Below are 26,151 nucleotides of genomic sequence, written 5' to 3' on the forward strand. Positions count from 1 at the left end.
CCCAGGCACAAGCCGTCGCTGCCACAGTGGGTGGACACCTGCGTCTTCTCTCAGCCCAGCCAGAGAAGCACGAGCCTGCGGAGCCCTTGCTGGTGCCCTGATGGCCGCAAAAGCATCACTTTGGTTTATGAGGAAAAAACACACAAAGATGAGGTAGCTGGATGCAGGCAGGACAGGATGCAGGGTGTGCCAGGGGTAGCTGCAAACGGGCAGAGCAGGAGGGAAAGAACACAAGACACACTATTCCTCCAGAACTGGACAGGAGCTCTTAAAGTCAGGGTGGCCGTAACGTCCTTTCCCGTAGTATCGGCTGCGCCAGCGACTGGGAGTGGCCCCACGATTGTTTTGCCAGATGTGGGGAAAGCGAAGTCCAGCAGGTGGTGGAGTCGGGGGGGCCCCCAGAGCGCCCGGGCGGGGGAGGAGCCGCAGGAATCAGGACGGCGGGGGCAGGGGGAGATGACAGGACAGGCCATCACGTCAGCCACCCCCCGAAAACGAGAAAGCAACAAGACCGATGGAAAAGAAAAAGAAAAGTGAGAATTAGAGGCTGAGTTTGTGGCAGACAAAACCACGTACAGGGAGCTCCGACCCAGGCTCGTTCGGGGGTGCCGGCATTCCTTCCTTTCAGGGGCTAGAGCTGCCGGTGCGGGGCCAGACACAGCCGTCGTCTGCGACTCGGTCTGCATCCGTGAAATGAGACAGTGGGGCTCTCTGGTCTCTAGGGAATCTGGGACCGTCTCCTGAATGCCAGCAGTCAGGTAGCACTGCTTTCTCTTTTGTGGATGAGAAAACCAGGCCCAGACGGATAAAGGAGTTGCCCGACGTCTGACAAACTTCCTGCGTGTCCAGAACCCCCGGCCCCTGGCCTCTGCCGGGACAGCCCTTGCTCAAAACCCAGCTCCAATGACCTCCTCTGGAGACCAGCTCCCTGTGGGGGAGGGGGCCCCCACAGAGGCTGTGCTTTCTCGCAGCCCTCAGTGGGTTGCCATCGCTCCTCCGTCCGCTTGGCAAACCCATGGAATGCTGGCTGAGAACTACTGTGTTCCCGCGGCCACGCGAGGAGCCGGGAACACAGAGGTGACCAGACAGAGTCCTGCTGTGCAGACTTAGGGCGTCTGTCTGCTTGTCCTCATCCCCAGTTAGAGTGTAAACTCCTCACTGGCCAACGCCCAGCCTTGGCCCTGTTTCCCTGGGTGTGGAGCAGGTTCTCAGCAATGGCTGGGTCAAACCCACACGTCTAACGCCAATATCCTGTCACCCCATTTGTACTGGATCCTGACCCATCTTAAGGACAAGAGAGTAAATATACTGCATCCTGAAATACAGTACTAACCACACACAGTCACTCCTCCAGAACATCCCTGCCTCTGGCCTAACGAGTTTACTGCGTTTCTTCAGGTTCTCCCTCGTGTGGAGTCTGGTCTTGCAACCCATTCTGGGCCTTACCTCACCTGCAGCTTGAAGTGGGTTTGCTTTGTTTTCAAGACAGGAGCTAGCAAACTATGTGTAAGCCACATCTGACTACAAAAAGGCTTTGACTATTTTAAGTAGTTGTTAAAGAAAAAGGAAAAAAAGAAGCCAACAACTACTAACGTGTCAGAGACGCACAGGCCTCACACATTCAGTATCCGGCCCTTTCTAGAGAGAGAGCAGTGCTGCTGGACCTGCGCACCTGGGCAGCAGGTGTGAGGCCCAGGCGCAGCTCCAGGGACCGGGTGGTGGCACTGCAGGTGCCCGTGCAGGTGTGTGGAGACTGGCGCTGCAGGGGCCACCTTGGGCGTGGGACAGACAGGCTCTTTGTCTGTCTGTGCGCTAGGGCTGTAGGAGATTTCACTTTCAGAAAGTGCCCTTTGCCTTTTAAAAAGTTTAAAGCAATGTACCTTGCCCAGGGGCCCAGCCACATGTGGCCCGCCACGTGTTTCTGCACCACCCACAAGCTAAGAATGGTTTCCACCTTTCTGAACTATTGGGGGTGGGGGGATCAAAGGTAGATTTCGTGATATGTCAGAATTCCACGGAATTCACGTTTCGGTGTCTGCACGCAGCACCTGACGGGCGTGCGGCTGGCCCCTCCCACAGCAGACTGCAGCACCGGGTCTCGAGGACAGACACGGGGCTGCTGTCACCGCTCCACACTGTCCCAGCGACAGCAGCTGTGACTCGAATTTCCCTCTGAGCCTGAAATACTTCCCATGTGGCCTTTTACAAATGTGGGTGCCCCCAGTCCTGCCCAACCCCCACTTTTTAAAGCTCTGGAAACTGAGGCCTGCAACAACGAAGGCCTTCCCGAGATGCTCACGCAGTGTGTGTTTGCACAGGGGGGCCGGAGGACGAAGAAGAAAGGAAATGAGGTAGAACACGGAAGAGATGACAAGTCTCCATGGCCCAGGAGAGGCCGCCCCTGCTCCCTGGGGGGCAGAGGGCTGTGTCATTAAGGCAGGGGGCTGTGTCAGAAGCAGGGACAGGATGGCAGCACTGAGGTACCGCATGAACCCAGGCCACGGGCTTCCCATAAAAGGTGGCCGATTTGGTGACTAGAAAGCTCTGTCTTGAGTCTGTGGTACTTTAAAACACAGCCACTCTGCTGATTCTGGTACCCAGGTTGCTCTACTGCCAGCTGGCCCCGCCCGGCCCTGTCTAGGCAGAATCTTCTCGGCGGGGCCTGGTCTAGGCCCGGCATCAGCACTGCCTCAACAACAGCAATAGGCAAGTTCTCAGAGGAGAGCTAGAGACAGCCACCCGTCCAAAGAAGTCTCCGAAATGAATGTGGTGAATGAGATCTTGGCGACATTGGGGAGGGACAAGTCACCCCTGGCTAATCTGCTTTGAGCGTCCCCCACAGCCTTGGGCATGCAGGGTGGATGGTGCCCTCTAAGACCCTGGATGAGGCCACCCTGGCCAGCAAATTTGGTCACTAAAGGGGTACTTACTCAGCAGACTTCCAGAAATGCCCGGGATGGGAGAGCCGCCGGTTCAGCTTGGGCAGTTTCTCCAGCATGTCCATTAGCAGCGTGAAGCTGGGCCTCTCCTGCAGCTCAAAAGCCCAGCAGGCAGACAGGATCTCCTGCGGGTAGAACATGCATTAGTTGGTGTGGGAGGGAGCTGCCTGAGAGGGAGGAAGGCACAGCTGGGGCAAGCACCCCCAGCAGGTGGTCCATTGAGCTGCCCGGCCTTTGTTGGGGCAGGGCGGAGAAATGACTGAATTTCCGAAGAGCTCTCATGCTTGCAGTTCAAAATGAAGTGCACAAGCCTATCCCCACTTCTTCCTCCTTAGACCTCCCTGGAATAACAGTAGTGAAGTTGAATAACAGGTAATAGAAAAGACATCAGAAACAAGGCCACCCATTTTTGCAACTCGAAGTGGAAGGCAGCGTGTGGGCAGGTGAAATGCAGGACGCTCTGATGCGTCTGGAGTGGGGCTGCAGCAGGAGCGGACTCAGCCATACAGCAATGGAGGCTGCGGCGACAGGACTCAATTCAGGGCGGCGGTGAGCGCAGGCACCACGGCAGCCCCGAGTGTCCCCGGAGCAGAGCCCGTCTCACTCCGGCACTTTGCTGCCTACTCTCGGGGTCCACGCACGGACACGGCACAGCCCTTCAGCCTTTCGAGTCGGGATGACCACCTGTGGGCAAACAGGGCTGCACACTCAGCGGGCGGAGGTGCCCGCCTGGCAGAGCAGGAAGGCCCATTCCCTGAGACTCAGCAGCTCGGGCTTCTGTTCTTAAACATGACTGGACCCCACGGGGTTGCCCGGCCTCGCAGGAAAACAGGAGACTAAAGATGAATGGACCAAACCACCGACCGGAGGAAACAGCACGTGCGTGCGTGCGTGCGAGCGAGCGAGCGAGCGAGCGTACATATGCGTGAGGACGCTACTTTATCCGTAAGGCCAGACCAGGGCGAAATAAAAAAAGCAATCAACAAAGTGAAAAAGGGCTTGCGATTAACAATGCAACTACTGAAATAAAACATTAGGTAGAAGTACTAGAAAATAAAATCAAGGAAATGCCCCCACTTTTTGTTCCTACCCAATTTTAAGTAGGAATGGGAAATATGAAGGGAGGTAGAAGACATGGAGGTCCCCTATGAAGGACCAAATTCTGACTAACGGAATTTCCTACAAGACAAAGAAACCATAGGGCAGGAAACTATAAAAGCCAGAATAAAAGCAAATGTCTCAGCAACTGGAGAGAAACAGGAATCTTCAGCTGCCAAGGCCCATTCTGTGCCGCCCAGACACCCCCCGCAGTTCTCAGCATGTCCGGGCTGGCACCCCTGGGCCCTGCCCTGCCCTGCCTCGCCCGCGGTTACCGCTGACGGCACCGGAGATCGGCCTCTGGGCTCCCTGCATCACTGTGTCGGGGCAAAGGCCCTTACAAGCTGGAACGCAGAGAAACCATTAAAGGTACGCAGCCACGTGAGGTCAGCAACTGGACGAAGACTCGATATTTTAAAATCAAATTTTCTGTGGAAACTGCAATCAGTTCTTGAACAGCAGAGGAAAACATGGAGGAAGATCTGACACCGAAGCACAGCCCCACTATTTGTATTTTGTGCTATGATTCTTCAAAAAACTTCTTTCCTTGTAACATACAGAGCTTTACTATCTTTCCAGCTTCTAATTCAATTAAAACCATTATCTTTATTTCCTTCCAGTCTTTTTTTAAAGATAATTTTGTTTTTGTTGTTGTTGTTGAAGAAAAGGGTTAACTGTGGGGCAGTAAAGACACAGTCCCTTCTGCCAGCGGCAAGGAGGCCTGCCTGGCCCACACGGGGCCTCCAGGCCCCACTTCTGGGGAGGGAACACAGCGCAGCCCAGTCCTGTGCCCGCACCCTGCCCTCTGGCGCCCCTTCCCTCTCCCAGAACGAACAGGTGGCTACTCACAGTGACTTCCTTCCCCAGGCTGACAGAGGCCAGGACACGCTTCATTCCCTCTCCACTTCCAATCTGCCAGATCAGGGCCTCTGCAGGTTGGTTCTTAAAGGGCCAGTCTCTTGCCTGCAGCTCATACCAGACAGTCCTGTGGAGACCACCCATGCAGCGTGAGCTCTTGGCCCGCTCAGCCCAGCTCATGCCCAGGGGCTCCTGCTGCCACAACGCCAGGGGCCCAGGCAGAGCCTCCAGATCCTTCCCCAGCCTTCTTCACCTGCCCGGCTTCGGGGAATGCCGAGAGGGGTCCTGGAGGCTACCCCCAGGTACTAGAGGATCTGTGGCATTCTGCTCGCATTGTGTTAAAAAGTCTGAGGTGGTGCCAGCTCTGAACAGAGATCCTGCTGTAACCGTTAACCTCAGCGGGGCTGGTGCCTACATCCAAGGTTGTTTGAGGAGCAACAGAGATGCCAAGCCCAGTGCCTGGCTCACACTGGGGCTCCAGAAATGGTAAGGTCAGAGGAGAAGAGACCACTGCCGAGGGAAGGATCCCGAGAGGTTACAGGGCAAGGCCTCACTCAGCCTCTCCGAGCCCACAGCCTCTCCGGACTTAACTGGACGGGGACGTTCTCTGTTAGGCCCACTGTCCAACGTGGGGGCCACTGAGCAACTGAGTTGTGGAGACTGGGACTGAGGTGTGCTGTTAGGTGGGAAATACACACCAGAGTTTCAACACTTTGTAGGGTAAAACATCTTAAATTTCAATCTTGATTACATGTTGAAATGATCATATTTTAGATGTATTGAGTTAAATAAAATATATTACTGAATATGTTTTTCTTCATGCATTCTTCTTTAGTGTGTCCAAATGAAAACTTTATATATCCGGCTCACATCATACAGGAAGGGGCAAGAGTAGGTTTACAGTTGTTCATAGGGGAAATAATGAAATAAATAAATAATAACACAGGAACAAACTGTGTGCATCCACACAACCCTGAACCCACTTTTGCCCGCCCCGTGTTCTCTCTATTTCTTTTGGTCAGCGTCACGGGCCACCAGAGTGGCTGGCAGGGCATCCCACTTGCCCCACTGCGACAGTTCTTAGCCCTGGAGAGTGTCCTCATGGGCAATGGGGGAGACCAGGAATGACCTAACTTAGTTCTCATGAGGCAACCCTACAGGGAGGTGCCACGACCCTCCCGTTTTACAGGTAGGGAAAGGGAAGGTCAGTAGCGTGGTCTCTCACCCAGCGAGCAGCAGAGCCGGGGCTCACAGCGCACCTCCCCTCCCAGCGGGGCGCTTGCTTTTGGCCACAGTTGGCCTCGGAGCCCAGGAAGAGGGCCTGCTCACCCGAACGCATAGACGTCAGCAGCTTTGGAGAATGGCAGCTGATCCTCATCCTTCCCGGGGGTCATCTCACGAACGATCTCAGGAGCCAAGTAGCACAGCCAGTCATGTGACAGCTTCAGCTGGTTCTCACGCCTAGAGGCCGAGAAGCCAGGGCAAGGACACGGGCCCTTCAGCGGCAGCAGAGGGGCCCTCCTGGTGCTCCTGTGCCCCAGGGCCGGCATACCACCCACACGCAGCCCAGGGAGGCAGCTCAGATTGCACTGGTGCTCTTGGGGACTGTTACAGAAGAGTGATGACCAGGTTCTTCTAGGAAGGAAGGCCAACAAGGGGTCTCGGGTGGGGGTGGGGGAGACACTGCACTTGAAGGTGTTGGGGAGACTGGAGTATGTCTCTACGCAGGAAATCAGATCTGCCCGTGCTTCTCACAGATGCCACTCTGCCTCCTGGGGGTCCCCCAGATGCTTGGGGAGGAGCCTTTCTCTCCACCCCTACCCCTTCAAGATTTGGGGAAATAAAACCTGACGTTCTTCCTCATATTGGGGGCTTGAACCCTGGTCCTCTGCCCAAGTTGGTAAACTGAGTGAGGGGACCCAGCCTCCATAGGGGTCAGCCTGAGAAGCAAGTGTACCAGGAAACCACATGTCACCCGAATCTGACCCTGGACCAGAACCACAAGGGCAGAACCAAAGCAAACCTGGCCTTTCCTCCGGGGAGGGCTGCTCCCCAGCACCAGAGAGCGGGAGTGCCGACCTCGGCGGCACCCAGGCCCAGCCGGCGCCGCCCACACCGCCCTGTCCTGCCAGATGCCCAAGGCCCACTCACCGTCCCTCCCGGACCACGCCCGACATCCCGAACAGCCCGAAGTCCGTGATGACCACTTTGCCATTATCGTAGAAGACATTCTTGGATTTGAGATCTTTGTGCACGATGCCCTTGGCGTGCAGATATCCCATGCCCTGGAAGACAGCGCGCCGCACGTCAGGGGGCGGGGAGATGAGTACTGACGCCACTGCGCATGCCTGGGCTGCACAGGCAGCGGGATGCCTTACCCAAATCCCCTCATTTAATCTTCACAGTGTTATGCAGGGGAAGTGGCTTCATTTTACAGATGAGAAAGCCAAGCTCAGAGAGGGGAGGGCACCTGCTCCAGGCTGCACAGCTGAGATCTGGTTTCAGGCCAGTGCCTGCCCTTTCCGGGCCTTCCTGCTGTCCAGCCTCCAACTTAGACTGAGGGAGCATGTGACGTGTGGCGGGGGCATGCGCGGGAGGCAGGGGTCAGGAAGTATGTGAAGTGTGAGCAGACCATCTGTGTTAAGTCATAAAGGACCTGAGTGATGTGGGCTCCTTCAGGCTGTTCCCCCCAGGCCTCTTCCCTCAGGCTGGGCAAGGGCTCAAGGCGGGGAACAGAGAGGAACTCCTACAGAAGGAATCTCCAAGTTCAGGAGGTCCCAATACCTGTGCTGTCATCAGAGCCCTGGACTAAGGGCAGAAATCTGGGATCCAAGCTCCATCTCAGCTCACATTCTAATTTGCTGTGCGGCCCTGGATACTCGACTTCTCAGAGCCTCAGTTTCCTCATCTGTCATGCAAAAGGGTGGGTGGAGGTGGGTGATTTCTAACCAACACTCTATTTGGACTGAACCCTGACTGTCCAGGCGTATGCAATGTGGGTGACCCTGCATAGGCACGACCTCATCCGAGGTCCAGGCTGTCTTCTAACACCAAACCCAGGGCTCCGTGTACCCCGATGCCCTTGGGAACAGGGGCAAGACGCCATGATGGAAATGCCTGACCCAGCCCGCTCAGAGACAGGCCTGTGTACATCTCACTCCAGGAAGTGCCACTTGAGATATGAAACCTCTCTGGCTTCGCAGTTATTTGGGCTCAGGGCAGAAAGGTAAGTAAGCCACGTTTAGGAAACAGAAAGATGAGTGTGAGGCGGAAGCAGACAGCACTTAGCCGAGGGCAGAGCTCGGTCCAAGTGGGTCTGGAGAAGGTCAGAGAAGCATTCACACAAGGCAGGTGCTCTTCTGCGAGAGACAGGAGGGCGCAGAGTCCACTGTGACCACCTCCCTCAGGCCCGCTGACAGCTGTCACCCTGCCACAAAAGCAGGGAGTTCCAGAAAGGGACAACTTGCTCCTCCCCCAAACTGTTCTGAATGCAAGACAATCCTTAAAACATCTTTGCCCATTTCCCAAAGCAAAGCAACTGTGCACGCCTTCCTCAGTGGCCTGCAAGCCGAAGACCTCACCTCGTATTGAACAGGGACCAGCTGTGTGTCAGACGACAACTGGTCGTCTGCGCCCCTCTGAGCCTTGTTTATAAAACAGGTGCCACCACCTCAAAAGACCAGCTTAAAGAGACAAGATGGAAACCACCTGGGTCTGGGGCACAAACTCTCCTCCTTCCCAAGATTTCACAGTGTTTCCAGACAGGCCCCCGGACTGAAAACTCTTTAACCAAAGTCAGGCCCCTTTTGCTGCATTTAGACACTCGGGACATCAGAGATGAGCACAATGGAAGGGGCTTAGAAGTTCCCCGAAAAAGGCCAAAAGGCAGAGAGAACAATGGAAAAAACTAGCAGAAGCAGCTTCTGGCTCTGCAGTTACAAAACCTTTGAGTAACTTTTTTTTTTAGTCCTTACCCAAGGATATGTGTTTTTTGTTTGTTTGTTTGTTTATTTATTTTTTTAGAGGTGGGGAGAGAGAGAGAGAAACACAGATGTGAGAGAAAAACATCAATCAGTTGCCTCCCGTATGTGTCCCACCTGGGATCAAACCCGCAACCTTTTGGTGTGCGGACGACACACCAACCAACCAAGCCACCAGCCATGGCTCTGAGTCTGTTCTCTTCTGCCCAGGAACCTCCCAGATGGCTTAGTGCTCTGATGATGAGGACAGACACTGTTTGCAGGGAGAGAGAAGCAGGGCCCAGCAAGTTCGGGGACGACAAGGAGCAGGCGTGACACTGCAGCTCTCTCCAGCTGCTCTGAAATGAGAGCCTCCAGGAAGACGTAAACGTGGTATTTGGGTTGTGGGGGCTTCAAAAGTTGAATTCATTAGCTCAGCCATGCGGAAATGTCACATGGCAATCTTCGTTTGTCCATAAATGTCACTGCGATTTTTATTTTTTCCTTTGGGAAGACACACTCACAAATGGACAGAAGGAGGGCGGGGGAGAAGGACGGTACGCTGGCAGAGAGAAGGCAGAGAAGGAAGGAACGACAGGGACGGGGCCCAGATGCGCGGAGCCGCTGAGAAAACTGCTGGACAGAAACCAGAGAAGAGAGCACCTGCCCACGGCGTTCCAGTTTCTGTCTGGGCCTGTCGCTAAATAGGCAACAAGTAAGTTCTCCCTTCATTTTAAAAAGTTTCTTTTCTTCTTCGTTTTAAATTAATTTGAGAGAGAGAGAGAGAGGGAGAGAGAGGGAAACCGATTTGTTGCTCCATGTACCTGTGCGTTCTCTGGTTGATGCTTGTACGTGCCCTGACCGGGATCAAACTCTCAACCACGGCGCATGGGGATAAAGCTCTAACAACTGGGCCACCCACCCAGGGCTGTTTTTTTTTGTCACTTTTATTTCACTACTTTAAGTGGATGAAAGAAAGAAAAAGGGCCTCTTGAGCTGAGCCTGTCTTCTTGAAACCTGGATTTGGGAACAACGGGGCAGAAAGTGTGGGTGCTCCCCCCGGCGGCCCACAGAAAGTCCCCCTACCAGACCCCGAAACAAGTGCAGGCCCCGAGCACCGGGCTCTCGCTGCAGATTATCCCAGGCCGCCCTCATGCCAACCCATCGAGGGCAGCTATGTTGGTATCCCCATTCTGTAAAGGAGGCAGCCAAGGCTCAGAGAGGGTAAACCACCTGCCCAAAGTCACACAGCTGGTGTGACCAGGACTCAAACTCGGGCCATCTGTCTTTAAAGAATGCTGCACTGCTCCCCAACCAATCCAAGTCCAACTGCTGACCTAGTTTCCAGCTCACAGCTCCAAACAGACAAGACACGAATGGAGGGAAGAAGATGGGGTCCCACCCTTGAAGCGCCCCAGCTCAGCGGGGAGACAAGGCGTCACCATCACCCTGACACAGGCAGGCAGGGCAGGCGGACACCCCTGTACCTTGATGATCTCCTGGGCGATCTGCCTGGTCTTGTTGATGTCCAGAGAGATCTTGGGGTCCCTCACAAACGAGTGTAGCGTCCGCCCCTTGCAGAAGCTGTGTGGAAAGTGGTGGGGTCAGGCAGCGGCCGGGGCCGGCTCGGCGGCCTGACCCCAGGAGGGGCCATGGGCAGAGCTGTGGGCAGAGGGGCCTCTGGAGGGCTGTCGCCAACCCCCGGACCGCAGGCACCAGAATCCTCGTTCTTAACCAAGGCTGCGCCCGTTCCTTCTGGGGCCCGGCCTGAACGTACGAAAACATTCCCGCAGGCAGGTACCCCACTCCCGAGGCCCAGACCCTGCCCACCCAGAACAGGAAACCCGGTTCACCCAGCCCCTGGCGTGCACAGCAGCCCACCCGTGGGGGTTCAAGGCAGGGTGAATGCAAATTCTGAGGGCAGGGAGCTGGCCTTTCAGGGCGACCACAGGGCAAGGGCGGGGCGCCGGGCTCACTGTGATGATGCTCGTGATCGTTCCTTCTGCTTCCTGGTCACAGAGTTGACTGTGACGAAGGAGTGTGCGAGGAGGGGATGGGGTGGAAGGGCCTGCCAGGGCGCCAGGGTGCCAGGGCTACGAATGGACAAGGGCCTGCATTTGGGGGTCTCCATCCACACTGACCCCTAAAACCTTCGAAGGAAGAGCCCAGAGAGAATTCTCAGCTCATTCTCCTGTCCCCAGGGGAAGCTGACTTGCACCACCAGAGGAAGGGGTGAGATTTTAGGAAAGTCTCCCAGGAGAGAAGATTCTGGGGGCCTCGGAACCTGAGAACTGGATGAGGGTCTGGAAGAGTGGCAATAGTTCCTAATCTGTGTTCCAGTACCTACAGAATATTCTAGAACGTGCTACATTTTGTTACTGAATGCTTTGTTTTGTTATCGTATGTATTCCCTTTAGGCAGACTCGGATAATTTATGGAACTGGGTGGGTAAGATATGGGAGGATGGACGGACGGATGGACGGACAGATGGACAGCACTGGAGGCTGGGGCGCGGGGGCTGTGGAACTGGCACAGCCACAGTGAGGACGGTTCCCTAAAGACCCCACTGTCGTGTGGTGGGTTTCATCACACGGTGTGATGGCCTGGCGGTCTCGCACTGCTCAGGAGTGCTGCTGGGTGGTTATTTACATCTGTTTCTGATAAACAAACAAAATGGAAATTAACTTTTACTTAGTAAATATAATTTGTTTGAGGAGAAAGTTTCTTAAAGCATCGGGTCCAGCTACAGGGAATGTCATCAGAATATTAATGAGGGTTCCCGTGGCTCATGGGATTAAAGTGATTTTTAGTTTCTTCTTGAAACCTCCATGTATGTTCCAAAATTTCTTCACTAACCTCATATTGCTTTTCCCCGGTTTTATTTTTTGAAGGACTTTATTTATTTATTTTTGGAGAGGGGAAGGGAGGGAGAAGAGAGAGGGAGAGAAACATCAATAAGCTTCCTCCTGTATGCACCCTGGTCAAACCCGCAACCCAGGCATGTGCCCTGGCTGGGAATTGAACCTTTCGTTTGGTGGGACAATGCCCAACCAACTGAGCCCCACTGGTAAGGGTGCTTTTTCCTGATTTTAGAAGTAAACACCCAACAACACCTCTTTCAAAGCCAGGGGCAAAAATCAGGGGGGTGTTTCAGTTTCATATCCCCTGGTGCTGGGGGCGGGGATGCACGTGCGGTGATACCAGGTGGGAGAGGAAACTAGTGAACACTTTCTGGACTGGAAATGGGCAGGACTTCCTCTGACCCAGCCCAGCATGTGTCCTCACAGATGGTCACCAAGATACACACACTTGGTCACAACGACCAAAGAGTACTGGCGAGGTGAGGGGACAACCAGTGATCCGCTCGAGAGAGCCCAGATCCTGGCCGTGAGACTCCCCCCCAACCCCACCCCCTTTTGGTGACACCAGGTCAGTGGCCTGGAATCAGCTGTGGTGAGTGTTTGCACCCCAGGAACCCACGGCTGCCATGAGCCAGGGCCCGCCGGGAGCTGATGCTCCTCACGCTGCTGGCTTCACCCACACCATGGCAACACCGCGCAGGTGATACAACACCACGGCAGACCTCAGACCTGCACTCAAGTGGAGAGAGCGAGGTGTGAGCCAGTACGGTCTCTGCCATGTCACAAAGGAGCAGGTAAACAGTTTACCAACAGGAGGCTATGTAAATTCTTCGCTCTATTCCATTTCCAGTGCCCACGCGTGGGGAGGAGCACCTGTGGGAGCAGAGCGGACCGGCTTTTCCCTCGCACCTTTCTCAGCAGGTGACTTTCTCTCTCCTGAGGCGTCTTCTATTTGCTTAATTTTTAATGTCAGTGGTGTTATACGATGGGGAAATTGTACCCCGTTTTTTGTACCTGCCTACATGAAAACTTCCACGCTCTCCAAAAAAGGTGAACTTTTTTGCCAGTTATAAAAACAGTCATGGGAATGTTATGTACAGATAGCATAGGAAATACAGTCAGTAATATCTTAATAACTGTGTGGGGCCAGACGGACTTACTAACATGACACTTTGTAAGGTGCATAAACTAATATAATGTTGTATGGCAACTGTACCTGAAAACTAAACAGAAAAACAAAGCCCTTCCACACCCTCCAGGGCGCCCACAGAAGTAAGAGGCCCCAGGGAAGGGGAGGCTGGGGCGGCCCCCCAGCGCGGGCCAGGGCGCAGGTTACCTGGTGATGATGGCCAGGTGGGGCGGGTTCATGCAGGCGCCCATGAAGAGCACCACGTTCTCATGCCTCGTCTGCCGGTAGTTCATCACCTCCTTCTTGAACAGCTTCAGGTGGTCCTGGTTGTGGCCGTCCATCTCCAGCAGGCGGATGGCCACCTCGCCGTGCCAGCGGCCGCGGTGCACGCGGCCCCAGCGGCCCTGGCCGATGGGCTCGCCCAGCTCCACCTGCTCGAAGGGGATGTCCCACTCCTGCAGGTACACGCTGGTCTGGCTGGCCTTGCGTGAGATGGGGCCCCGCCAGGGCCGGCGGGGGCTGGGCAGGTCGTCCACCTCGTCCTCATCGTCCTCTGCCTCCGACTTGCCAGCCTCCGGCTCCTCAGCCTGCAAGCAGGAGGAGTAGAGAGGGGCAGCGGGGCTGAGCTCAGCTGCCTCCCCTTCCCCGGAGCCCCCACCAGGTAAGGCAGAGGACAGGCATGAGGTCAGGAGGCCCGGGTTCTAGTCTCAGCCCTGCACTGGCTTGCTGTGGACATCAGGAGGTCACTTAGTAGCATGGAGCCTCAGTGTCCTCACCCATGAAATATGGCCCTCGGCCCCGGTGGGCCCTGAGGCCCTTCTTCCGCCTGGCTCTCCTAGATCTACCTACCAGTGACTAGGAAAGAGTGTTAACATCCCCTGGCATGAAGAATTTAACTGCATTCATTCTTTCTGGGTATTCTTTTGTTTAACTAGAGTTTCTGTTAACATTCTGCTAGTGCTCCCGGGAGCCAGGCTCAGCCCACACTGTAGTTCAGGGGTCAAGGCAGTGGTCTTGGCCCTGGCTACAATCAGAATCACCTGGGAAGCTCTGACACCAGGTGCCTGGCCTCCCCGCAGACAGAATGACGTAGTCTCCAGGGCTGGGGCCCGGGCTGCCAGACTAGGGGAGGGAACCATGGGACTTAGGAGCTCAATGTAGCCCCCAAACAGAAAAGCAAAAGGAAGCTGCTCCATTGCATTCCTCATCGTTCTTCCCGGCTGTGCACACCCGCCCGCATCTGCTGCAGCGGGCACCTGAGACGGCCCCTGCCGGGGCCCAGCGCCCTGCACTGCCTGGCCTCCTGCGCGTGCTGAGACGGACAGAGGGAGGGGAAGGAGCAGGCGCTGTCTATGGCTCACCTCCACTTCACGATCCTCCAATGCGTCTGCTTTTGGCTGGTCGTCGAGCCTAAGAGTGAAACAGGGTTCATCAAGGAGACCCTGAGGGTGGGCCACTCCGCTCTCAGCTGGGCAGGGGACTCCCCAAGTGAGGTCTGAGCAAAGGCTCCCGGGCCTGGGTCCTTGCTTTGACCCACCTGGCTGTGGGAGAGGCAGTCCGGATGCTGTGGGAACAACAGCCGGGAGGCCGAGGCCGAGGCCCAGGCCCCACTCCCCTTCTCCAGACTAACCTGAGGGTGGTGGGGAGGCAGGGCGGGCAGTAGCCACCAGGGCCCCTTCAAATCTGATAGCCAGTACGGGGGCTCCGAGCCCAAGCACAGAACTTGAAATTCTACTTGAGAAGAGGTTCCGTCACATCCTAGCTGTGTGACTTTATGCAATTTCTTAACCTCTCTGAGCTGGTTTTCCCATCTGCACATCAAGGATCACAACGGCTTCAACGCCTTCTTGGGAACACGAGTCAGGTGCTCAGCATGGCCTCACACGGAAAACGGGCTCCAAAAGCAGGAACTATTTTGAGTAGGTTTCTATAACTCTGAGTGCCCTTTGCCCCCTCCTCCTGGGTCAGGTTTATAGCCTCTTCCCATGCCGACTGCCCTGATAAGAGGCTAATCAAATCTGTGTGGCTGAGTTCACGGGCCTAGAGAGTGAATGAGCCCAAGGAGTTTGCCATTTGCCATCTGGCTGGCCCAGGTACACGGCAATGTGCAGAGTGGGAGGTCAGGGATTTGGGGGCAGGGGGACGACAGGGATGTGGATCCAGCTGTCACAAATGCCCATGCAAGAGAAAGGGGACACAGCACAGGAATGCCTACCGGGTACTGTCTGCTGCGTCAGGGAGTGGGGCTGCCGGTGGAAACGCTGAAATGTCTGGAGGAAACAGAAAGCGAACATGAAGCACGAGACCGCCTTCCCACTCCCCACAAAGGACACAGCACTTACACGCAGGGAGGTGGGTTCTCCCCTAGCAGCCCTGCACGGGGCAGCACGTGTGCTCCCCAGGCCCTGTCCACTAGGGTCAACTCGTGCTTTTCCTGAGACCAAATGCAAATGCAGCCTCTACAGCACTTGGGGTGTCCCAGGAGGGGACCCCAGGTGTGCCAGGAGGTTGGGACTTCTCAGTTGACACCACTCCCCCGTGGTCAAACTGCCGCATACAAACAAGTGGCAAAAGCAAACAGGGCTATTCACTGGAGGTTGGGGCTGGCTGCATGAAACCTTGAAAGCCGGGAGACTCCTTCTCTGAGGCCAGCAGAGGAGGAAGGCAGGACTCACAGGTGGCTCATTAGTGACACCTGCTGCCTGTCACTGTTCCTGGGAATTTCTGGTGGGAGCTGGAGCCCCCACCCCCTGGGCTTCGAGGTGTGCTCAGCTGCTGGACGGCTCTCAGGGGACAGCAGGAGACACACAGTGCACACATCAGCTGAGGCTGGCCCTGCGCCTGGGGCTTTCCCAGGTTTAGCACCGAGAGCTGCACTGGGAACACCAGACAGACGGTCACCCCAGGGTGAAACCAATGTGTCACAAGCCAAACTTCATAGCTGCTTCTGCTGCCAGCCTCCTTCTGTAATCTCCACCTCCTTAAATAGCACTCACGGAGCGGCAGCCCCAGGGCCGGGGGTGCCCCTTGCTCCCTCCTCTTTTATCAGCACAAGGACACTTAATGGAATTAGCAGTGGCTCAGGCTAATCAGTGGCCTCTCCCTGCCTTCTAGGTCAGAGAGCCTCCCCATCAGCCATCACACCTCCCTGCACCTCCCTCCTGGGCTTTCCCCCAGCCTACTCCTGAAGGCCATCTGAACCACAGGTTCTCAGTGTCTCACAGACTTAAGGATGTGAGAGAGGCCTGGGCCTTCTCACCAAGGAAACGCATACGTGCACCCACCATCCTGTGCACGGTTTCCGGGGGGTCCCAGACCCGGGGAGCCTCTGCTGAGGCCTCCGGCTGACACCACATCATGTCTGCAGATTGCCAGGGCAGCCCGGGGTATCTACCCATCCGCATTGCTCAAGTGACTCCACAGAAGGAGAACACGGTGGGGGTGGGGGGTGTTCAGGGAGAAACAGCACTCCAGGTGGGAAGGCAAAATGTCTCTGAAGCCTCACATTTCCCCTTAAACACAGAGAGTACACTTTGCACTCTGCTCCAGAACATGTCCATGTTTGCTCTGATAGAAATACATTTCCCTTCCCTCCCCTCCCCACAACGTGTCTTCAGAGTAAGACAGACCCTTCCGGAAGGAGAGGCAGGTTTTTTCCCAATGCTTTCAGGTACTCCCCTGTGCACCATCCTAGAGCTGGTCACCAGGGAGCCTCCTGCAGAACCACAGCAGAAACTGGCATGGAACCAGAGGCTGCTCAGGGAGCCTGCCCCGACCCCAGCCTGCACCTGCCTGCAGTGCCATGTGGGTGATCCTGTGAGAACTAACAACTGCTCTAAGTCACCCCCCTGACAGAACTGAGCAAGGGCACAGGAAAGCCTGGAATAACCAAAATACAATGACTTCAGGACAGACCTGTTTAACGTAGGGAAAAAAACAATTAGCTGCAGTCTTTGTCTAAAACACATGGAATCTTCATATGGCTAAAGTAAGATTTAAAGTTGCAAATTACTTATAATAATGCTTGCCACCTTCAGCTAGAAAAACCAGGACTAATTGAATAATGACCTTAGGGGCAGGAATATGGTCAAATGCAATGACTGGCTCATAGTAGGTACACAAAACAATTTTTGTAGAAAGGAATCAATGAAATTGTCTTACTGAGTTGAATGAAAGTTTTTCAACTTTCTGCACTGAAGCATTTCCAACAAATGGCCAGCAGATGGAGCCATGCACCAAGTAAGTGAAGCCTGTAGACTGCCCCAACCCCACTGCCTTTTTGAAAAGATTTTATTTCTTTCTTTTTAGAGAGAGGGGAAGGGAGGGAGAAAGAGAGAGAGATACATTAGTGTGTAGTTGCTTCTCACAACCCCCCTACTAGGGACCTGGCCTGCAACCCACGCATGTGCCCTAGCTGGGAACCGAACCAGAGACCTTTTGGTTTTCAGGCTGGCACTCAATCCACTGAGTCACAGCAGCCAGGGCTGGCCTTCCCTTTTTAAGACAGAGTAGCAGCTAGCTTCCTTATTATTGTGCAGGGGAAACTATGACAGATGCTCACAAGGCACCAGTAGAAAGTCCTCTCCTCCATTATGCAAACTGAGTTTTTGCCACCTTCTGGCTGTGTGACCCTGGACAAGTTGCCTGAAGTCTCTGTGCAATGGCTGCACAGAATGGATGTCAAGGTCCTTCCCTCCCGGCAAGGCACTGCCCCTGTGAAGGCTACAATTTACCCTATCCCCCTTTTTCCAGCCTCAACAGACAGGCAGCTCTCAAAACAGGTGGGTGTGAAACTCAAGCACCTCCAAGGTGCCCAGGACGAGGGCACCCAGGTAGACTGGACAGAGGGGTCACATCAAAGAGCAGTTAATGGAACCATGCAAAAGACTCACCTGGAAAGATAAACTGCTGTCTATGATGAATGAAGTAGGCAGCTTTAAACAGAAGAGGAGGTGAGTCACACACAGAACAGCAAATGAAGCGAGGGGGGAGGGGACACAGGCGTGGGCTAGGAAGGGAGGGGCTGGTTACTGGGCTGGGGCAGGTACGCCCCGGGTGGGCCTGGCCAGGACAGGGTGATCCTGGCAGGGAGGAAGAAAAAAGCTGGGAGAAAACAGGTGCTGGCAGGAGCCCCCGGGAGTGAAGGGGCTTGCCCTGGGGGACTGGGGTTCAGAGACCCAGTCTCCATGGCCACTCTGCCTCAGAGCTCTGGCCAATTCTGTTCACCTCTTGGGTCGCTTCTCTGTGAAATGTGCACACGCCCAAGAGGGTAAAATACAACAGGCAGAAAAACAGTGATTCTGAAAACACTTAAGAGTGGCGCTGAGGCTTCAGTGACTTGAAAGCAGGGGTTCCTTTCCTAGATTTGTCCCCTGGGCAGTCCAGCCCCGACTCTGACCGCTGACACTGACCGCTGACTGCGGGACCAGAGAGACAACAGGTCCTGGAGAGAGCGAGGGCTCTGAGCAGGGACAACGAGGGACCAGTCCGGGGACATCAGGGAAACCTGAGAAGCTCTGGCTGACGTCACAACAAAGACTTTCTCAGTAGCTGTTGTTTTGTAAACAGGCCCTTCCTGTTAGAAAAACTCAAAAGTAGGAGGTTTAGCAAAGGGCCCAGTTTCACAGCATATTAATGACAAAGCAGAAAGGGAGAGGAGGTTAATCAAATAGGCCATCGCTCAGCTCAGTCGCAGGGAGGGGAGGGCAAGATCAGGACGAAGCACTGGTGTCAGGAGGTATCCAGCCACGTGCGTATTACAGTGAAGGGAGAGCAAAAGAGAAAAGATTCCTACAAAAATCTCCGTCTCTCACCATCCCCAAAAGACGTCCCTAGAACCTTGCTGAGATGGGTTCAGAGAGGTTGCAGGCCTCCCGCTGGCTGCGGGTGGCCCCAGCTGGGGGTCCCTTGGCACAGGAAGAGCTGCGCTTCTGTCCTCCTGGGCCTGGAGCCTCAGGGGCCAGTGACAGGTGGGCCTGACCTGGACTCCACGGCCGGGAGCAAACTGGGGCATCCCAGCCGCTCTCCTTCCTCCACGCTGCCAACTGAAACACGCTGAAGGCCAAAACCTGCTGCTAGGAGCTGCCGGGGAGGCCAAGGCTGAGGCTCAGTCCTCAGACGGACAAGTGGGCTTCACTCCTCTCCGTGCGGAGGCAGGACACCCCAACGCAGCCTTGGCTGCAGCAGAGTCAGAGGTCAGCTCTGGTCAGGTCTGCTCCAGCACGCATGCCCCTGGGGGACGCGGTGTCCTTATCTATACCCGGGGATACGTTAATGCCAACTTCACAGAGTCTCTTGTTTTATGGAAAAGAAACACACCCTTCCACTTAGGTAGCCTGTCCAGATCCCAGAGCAGGTAGGAGAAAGGGGCCAGATCCCCTCTCCCAGGCCATCCGGACCCACCCTGGCTCCTGGGAGCTCATGAGCCCTGAGTGAGTGGAGTGAGTGAGCAATGCCCAGTGGAAGCCAGGCCCGTGCAGGGGGTAGCATGGGGATTGTCGAGAGCACAGTCTTCGTGTCCGACTGGCTTTGGTCCTGGCTCTACTGTATAGCTCGGGCAAGCCACTCCCTCTCTCTGAACCTCAGTGTCCCCATGTGTAAAATGGGTACAATAACAGCACCCCCCTCAGGGCTGTTACCAAGTGAAACAGGGCAATGTGATTGAGCTCGGCCCAGCGCCTGGGTCCCCACAAGTGCTCTTAGTCGCTGCAGTACTTGACCTTGAGCCTCCTGGGGTGTGCTGAGAAGGGGCATGCGACCCCATCGCTAAAGGCCCACAAAAGCCCAGAGGTGTGGTACCTGGGAAGTTGAACCTGCTGTCCCGCTGGCCGGGCGAGGGGTTGGGGGGCGTGGTGGCGCTGGGCGGGTTGGATGAGCTTGGGAAGGGAGCGGGCGAGGAGGGCGTGGAGGACGTGGTGGACGACGGGTTGCTGCTGGAGTCCAGGTGGTTCGTGGCTGGAGGGTGCTCCTGCAGGAACAGACGTGGCACATGGCAGGGACTGTCACTGCGCCGCCCAGCCTGCCTCCCACACCCCTCGCCGGGACCCTCCCTCCTCCGTGTGAAAATAAAGAGGCCAGCCCCGAGCATCCGGTTCGCCGATCTAATATTTGAGGGCAGAATGGCACAGGGAGACCCCCACCCCAGTGCCCACCTGCCGGAGGACTCCTGCTCATCTTATTTCAGCTCGAACATACTTCCCTCTCAGGGGCCCTTCCTGAGCCCTGGCTGGGACCATGCCCCTCCTCTTAGTCCCTCATAGTTCCCGGCACTTCTCAGCAGGACAAACCATGGTTTGTCAACTGCAGGCACCTGGGGTGGTTTTGTCCTGGGAGGGCAGGGCAGGCACCACGCCTGCACATCAACCTCCAGCCCCGGCTCTGGGCCTGCAAGTAGTTGGGTTTTGTAGTGAATTAAATTCAGCCTCTGACAAGTATTTGTTGAGTGTGTGGCACACAGCCTATCAGTGCTCCGTCCGCTTTTTCACAGACCTGCTAGCTGGGCCCCCCCGCCCAGTGGTTTGGGCCCTAGCAGGACCAAAGGGCCACCTGACAGAGGGCTCGGGGAGGACCACTTCTGTGTGAAGCGGTACATTGTTCCCCAGATCCAAACATCAGCCGGGTGGGGAGGGGTGGGTTCCGTGGTCAAAAAAGTTGACAGCCAACAAGGCCTGGAGCCGAACCATCCAGATCCCACTCCAAGGCCCAGGCAGCCAGGGCAGGGGCAGGGGCAGCGGCTACGAGGCAGGCTGCCTCCCAGCTCCCCCACTCGGCACCTGCGCATGACCTGAACGTAACCACCCCGCCTTTCTGGGCCAGTGTGTCATCTATAAAGTGGGGGTGTCAGCTCATCTGCTCAACCTTCAGCACAAACATTTACACCTTATTGCCTGCTGTGTGACAGGCACTGATGCAGGCATCAGGGACCCCGCAGGATTAAGGGGGCCCTGACCCCAGAGCACCTGCACCAGGGAGACGGGCAGCACTCGGAGACGGCACCGTGCCACGGCAGGTGGCAAGGAGCGCTGGGAAAGCAGCGGTGCGGTCGGGGCCTGTGCCTGAGGCCGCGTCTGGGCAGGGCCACCCTGAGGATGCAGACGGTGTTAAATGCTGGGAAGAGAGCTCCGGGCAGAGAGAGCAGTGGGCGCAGCACTCCCGGGTAGGGGTGCACAGAGCCTGTCTGAGCAAGGGTGGGTGGGGCAAGGGGGTGGCTAGAGAAGAGCCCGAGAGACGGGCCGGCACTTGTGAGATGAAAGGGATAAAGTGCGGCCCCGAGCACAATGCCTGGCACCCAGGAGAACCCAGCAACTACTGGCTCAGGGGATGGTAACGACCACAAACGGGACATGGGGAGGCCAATGCGTAGTCACTGCTCCCAAGGAGACAAGACCCCGTTCTCCGCTGGCTAAGGGCCGAGCAGGTGTGGTCAGGAGGGGCTCCTGGAAGGGGAGGGACCCTGAGCGGGTTCTGAGAACTGACAGGAGAGTGAGAGGTGGGTGTCCAAGTGGGCAGAAACAAGAATGTGCATGTGCCAGGGCGTGAATGGGCGTGCGGTGAGTGAGGGGTGTGTGAGGATGGGGGTGCACTCGGCGTAGCTGGGAGGGGAGGGCAGGTGCAGAAACAGGGCTGGCACGAAGGGGCGTGGCAGACCCACGGGCCTGGCACACCACCAAGGAACTGCACCCACCTGCGACAGGTGGGAAGCTAGACACAGGTGACCGGGGGCACGGCTCCTGATCGGTGAGTCCACAAATGTTATGGCGTTACCCCTGCAACCCCCTGTGCATGCAGAGCATCTCCACTTTACAAAATAGGAGCGCTGAGGCTCAGGGAGGGAAAGGCATCCTCTCAAAGTCACAGAACGAAGGGGAATAGTCAGGACTCAAACCCAGGATGGTGGAGCCTATCATCTTTCCACTCCCCTTGCTGCTCCTGGTGGGAACACCCTCATGGTGGTGGTGGGGGGCGGGGGGGAGATGCAGGCCAAGAAGCAGGTCTGGAGCAGCGGGCCACCTTGGTTTGACAGTAACAGGGGACCCTACACTCTCCCTGAGCAGCCCCCTACACTGCATCTTCAGGTCCTCCCTTCCCCAGGCTGGCCCAGCCATGCAGCCGCCAGTCACCGGGCCCCTTAGGCAGGAGGCAAGAACACACTAAGCCCTGGTCCAGGGCTGGGACATAACATGCTTGAAACGCACAGCCAGACCCACAGGTGCCTGGGGGAGGCCATCGACTCAGTGGCACCAGGACAGCGGTGGGTGGCTGCCAGAAGCCACCAGCATGGGAGCCTCACAGATACCACACACAGCCGTGCACGCAGAGCTGTGCACGGGGATCCACGACAGGCATGCAGACCCTCTGCGGGGCACGCAGGCCTTCAAGAATCTGTCTGGCTGCGGAGACGTCTGTCCGCACTCGTGGAGAGGCCCCACCCAGCCTGCGGGAAGAAGTGCACTTGCTCACGTCACTTCTGAAGGCCCAAGAGCCGCACCGGGGCTGAGGCGCGGCTCCAGGGCCAGGCCTGCTTCTCACTCCCATGGGACCGGCACTGTTTCCTCGTCTGTGGAATGGAGGTAAGGTCAGGATGTGCCTTTCAGAACTATTCTGAGGGTCAGCGGAAGCACCACTGGAAAGAGTTCCTGGCGCCCAGTCAGAGAAATATTAGCTGACAAAGGAAGGGAGCGGCGTTACCGCACGTAACTCTAAGTGTGAAGTCTGCTAAGTGGCTGAAGACAGGCTCCCCGGAGGCCGCGCTCGGCCACAGGCCTGCACTGTGTCCTCACGCTGGACCTCCACGTCGGGGGTTTTACACAAAGGCCCCCAGGTGGGGCTTCTCCTGGCAGAAGCAACAGACCCCTGGGCCCTCACCCAACCTACCTTCTTTGTCAGTGCTTTGGGGAGGGTTCCAAAGTGGGGTTCGGCTGCTCTGTCCACCGGGTTGTTGATGTCCGAAGGGACAGATTCTGTCCTCCGAATCCCGGCTACTGAAGAGGGGAAACCATCAGCAGGGCCCAGATCGAGCCAAAGAAATACCCACCCCGAACGCAGAAGGCGGAGGAGAGAAAGGGCCGAGACTCACTTGGAAGGAAGGAGATCCGGCAGGCGGGGGCCTCCTTCGTGCACTTGTTGTGGCACTTCAACCTGGGGGGGGCGGGGGGGGCGGGGCTCAGCGCACAGAGGGCTAGGGCCTGGCGCACCGACAGGGGGCGCTGCCCCGCGGCCGGGCAACGCGCCCCTGACCGCTTGGTCTTGCGCCAGATTCCTAGACAAACACCGGCTCACCGGGGTCAACAGTGCTGGCAGCCGCCGTCTGGGGGCGTCAACACGCTCGCTGCTGCCTGCCCGACCCTCAGAGCAAAGCAGGCTGGACTATACCCCCTTGTCACGTGTGGGCCCCCCATCTCTCTTTTCTAAAGGAGAGAAGACCCCCCCACCCGTGTTCAGAAGGCTCCGGAGGAACCTGACCTTACAAAGTAAGGAGCATTAGAAGGAGAACGTCTGCACCACCCAAGGATTTCCCAGGGATGCAGGGGGGGCCCCTGTGGTCGGAGGGTCAGCGGGGCTGGGCCAGCAGAGGAAAGGGCTGGGTTCTCGCTTGGGGCCTGCCTGCTGCCCTGTGTCTCCGGGTTCTCGCCAATCAAATGGGCCCCCAGTTGGGGTCCTACCAACCTCACACTGCAGATGCAGCAGTGGGCTGAACAGTCGCCCTCCCCACCTGAAAGGTGGTACTTGAAAGGGAACAGGTGGTCCTAGTTTAAACAGCCAGGAGCCACAACAGTCCAAGACTGGAGAGAAAGCTCTGGCATCCCTTCAGTGATCAGAGTCGTCAGGAAAACACTGTATCCACCAGACATGGATGAGACCCGTCACCTGCAGCCTTGTGGGAGCCCAAATGCTTTTACACATACTAGCTCAGATTCTTAGAGCAATCCTGATGGGCGTAAACCTGGAAGCGTCCTCCAAGATATATCCATGACAAAAACTCGGCCCAGAAAGGGCAGGCACCTCACCCCAGGTCGCAGAGCAATGTCGGGGCCAAGTGGGCGGGAGCAGAGTCCAGGTCCACCCTCCCTAAGGTGAGGGCAGCTAGAAAGCGGGGGGGGACCCTGCTCACACCACACTGCTCCCAGCCCTTGTCCTCCTCTCCTTCCAGAAGCCACAGTGGTGTGAAGAACGTCAGATTTGCATGGAATCTGCACCCTTTCCTTCTGTGAGCACCACGAGCTGCCTCTTGTTCTACCGCTGCCTGTGTCCCCTCCCTTGTGTGCTAAAATGCGAGGCTGATTTCAGAACTCCTTCAAGTTTCCCGAACGGTCCTCCCACTCCCCTTGGCCTTTGTGCAAGACACCCCCTTGGCCTGGGGTTCACTTTCCTCCTTGGTCCACCTGGCCAACTTCTGTTCATCCCGCAAAGCCCACCTCAAATAGTCCCTTCTTCTGGGAGTGCCTTGCTCGATGCTTCCTCAGTCCCCTAGAGGGGGCTGATCACTCCCGGGGTGCCGAATGGGATCGTGAATCTGAGTTTAGGAGAACCCTGCGAACGCTGACTTGCCCAAGGCCAACAACCAAGGGCACAAGTCTGAGGTCTGCCACCCCCTCGCACCCCTCCCACACCCACCCCTCACCTGCAGTGCTTGCACTTCACCCCGAACATCATGTTCTTCTGGCACACGTGGCAGACCTGCGACAGCCAGGACTTGGTGGAGAACCTGCAGGGTGGACACACAGAGGTGCTTGCGTGGGCCAGGAGACCTGGGCCTGGATGGAGAAGGGTCCCCACACAGCTCGGGGAAACCAGGAGTTTTCGTTCCAACCTGGAGCCCCAGGCACCCTCTCCCTGGAAGTTCAGGGACAGCCCGGGGCCACTGCCTCCCACCCAGCATTCAGAATTCCCAGCCACAAAGTCCTCATTGTCAAAATCCCAGAGTTGGTGTGGCCGCTGATGCCGGCTGGTTGGCAGGCAACTTGGCAATAACAACCGAAAGGACCAGTGTGCAGACCCTCCGACCCAGCAGCCCCAGGCTCAGGAAGTGGTCCAACAGACACTCCCACAGATGTCAAACGGTGCGCAGACAAGGTCACTCAGTGTAGTGTGTTTGCAGCAATAGAAGATGGCAAGCTACCCCCGCCATTCGGGGGAATCAGTGACGGACTACAGGGAGTCCAGTCCCTCCATGCAACCGAGCACCAGGCAGCCAGAACAGAAAACCAGGATGCTCTTTTTGTGCAGACACAGAATGATCTCCAAAATGGCACCGTCCATGAAAAAGGTAAGGTATAACACTGCATGACTCCATTCACGTGGAACTCAAGTACCAGACAGTAATCTGCGATGACAGGTGGCAACTTCTGGGAGCTGGAGCGCTGAGCGCTCATCTGGGTGGTGTATGTGGGTGTACACGAGTGTGAAACCTCGTTTGTGTGCTTAGCGCTGTGTAAATCACACCTCAGTTTAAAAAGGAAAACAAGGCACAGCCGGGGCAGTGTGCGTGTGCAGCACTCGTGTGGACGTGAAAAAGGAGGAGGGAGCCCCGACACGTGCACTTGCTCGTGTGCAAACACCTCCAGGGGACACAAGAAACCGCCAGCTCTGCCTGCGGGGCACACGGGCAAGGGGGGCTTGTCCGCATATATGTATCTTTATACCTATTGGACTTTCAATGCTTGAATGTATGTCAATCCAAACAAAATCAAAATTTTACAACTGAAAAGCATGAGGTACATTGGAAGGAAGGATGGGGGTTGAGTGGGTAGCATCCTGCGGAGAAAAAGCCCAAAGCCAGTTCACGAGGTGGGGAGGCCTGAGCGCAGCTAGGAGGGGAGGGCTCCGAGAGCACAGCACATCACAGTGACGCAGAGCGAGCGGCAGCAGCACTCAAGCAGCAGTTTGCAGCCCGTCCATGAGCACTGGCTCACTCAGCTCTTAGCACCACCCCCGGGAGCCAGGAAGCTCTGGGATCCTTAGTACACAGGCCAAGACACCAGCTCAGAGCAGCTGGGTGACTCTCCTGAGGTCACAGAGCTGGGGTGCTGGGCAGTGGGGGCCGGACCCCTAGTCTCTGAGCGCAGAGCTGCATGGCTCCTCTGCGAGAGACCACCGGGCAGCGTGGGAGAGGCAGAGCGTGGCTGCGGGTCAGACGCCGGGATGGAACCTGCCAACCACTGTCTGTGGCGTGTGCCTCGGAGGCCCTGCGAACGGGCCCACACATTCACCCCACAGTGGCCTGGGGGGGATCACGCGTGTGCCCTGCAAATGTGGGGTGTCTGTGCTGTGGAGGAGGTTTGTGTTACTGTCTCCACCAGCCGAGACAG

The 26,151-nt window shown here is 56.5% G+C and overlaps 1 protein-coding gene across 9 annotated transcripts in view; it reads right to left on the minus strand.

Moving 5' to 3' along the window:
* Window positions 1-26,151, minus strand: part of KSR1 (kinase suppressor of ras 1) — a 150,940-nt gene that overhangs the window by 4,703 nt on the left and 120,086 nt on the right. For 4 of the 9 annotated variants that reach the window (XM_045836314.1, XM_045836323.1, XM_045836322.1 and 1 more), the window contains 14 exons: window positions 24,465-24,548; window positions 22,920-22,981; window positions 22,718-22,824; window positions 19,643-19,811; window positions 17,737-17,778; window positions 15,060-15,114; window positions 14,206-14,254; window positions 13,052-13,431; window positions 10,342-10,438; window positions 7,047-7,180; window positions 6,225-6,356; window positions 4,887-5,022; window positions 2,931-3,064; window positions 242-322 (listed from right to left, as the gene is read on the minus strand). In XM_045836314.1, the coding sequence (XP_045692270.1) occupies window positions 242-322; window positions 2,931-3,064; window positions 4,887-5,022; window positions 6,225-6,356; window positions 7,047-7,180; window positions 10,342-10,438; window positions 13,052-13,431; window positions 14,206-14,254; window positions 15,060-15,114; window positions 17,737-17,778; window positions 19,643-19,811; window positions 22,718-22,824; window positions 22,920-22,981; window positions 24,465-24,548 (1,662 nt within the window). The remainder of the gene's footprint in view (window positions 1-241; window positions 323-2,930; window positions 3,065-4,886; window positions 5,023-6,224; window positions 6,357-7,046; window positions 7,181-10,341; window positions 10,439-13,051; window positions 13,432-14,205; window positions 14,255-15,059; window positions 15,115-17,736; window positions 17,779-19,642; window positions 19,812-22,717; window positions 22,825-22,919; window positions 22,982-24,464; window positions 24,549-26,151) is intronic. The other 5 variants (XM_045836320.1, XM_045836317.1, XM_045836315.1 and 2 more) reach the window with 4 other exon arrangements.

Source organism: Phyllostomus hastatus, unplaced genomic scaffold, assembly GCF_019186645.2.
Source record: "Phyllostomus hastatus isolate PE091 unplaced genomic scaffold, TTU_PhHast_1.1 phas_contig_210, whole genome shotgun sequence".
Classification (NCBI taxonomy): Eukaryota; Metazoa; Chordata; class Mammalia; order Chiroptera; family Phyllostomidae; genus Phyllostomus; species Phyllostomus hastatus.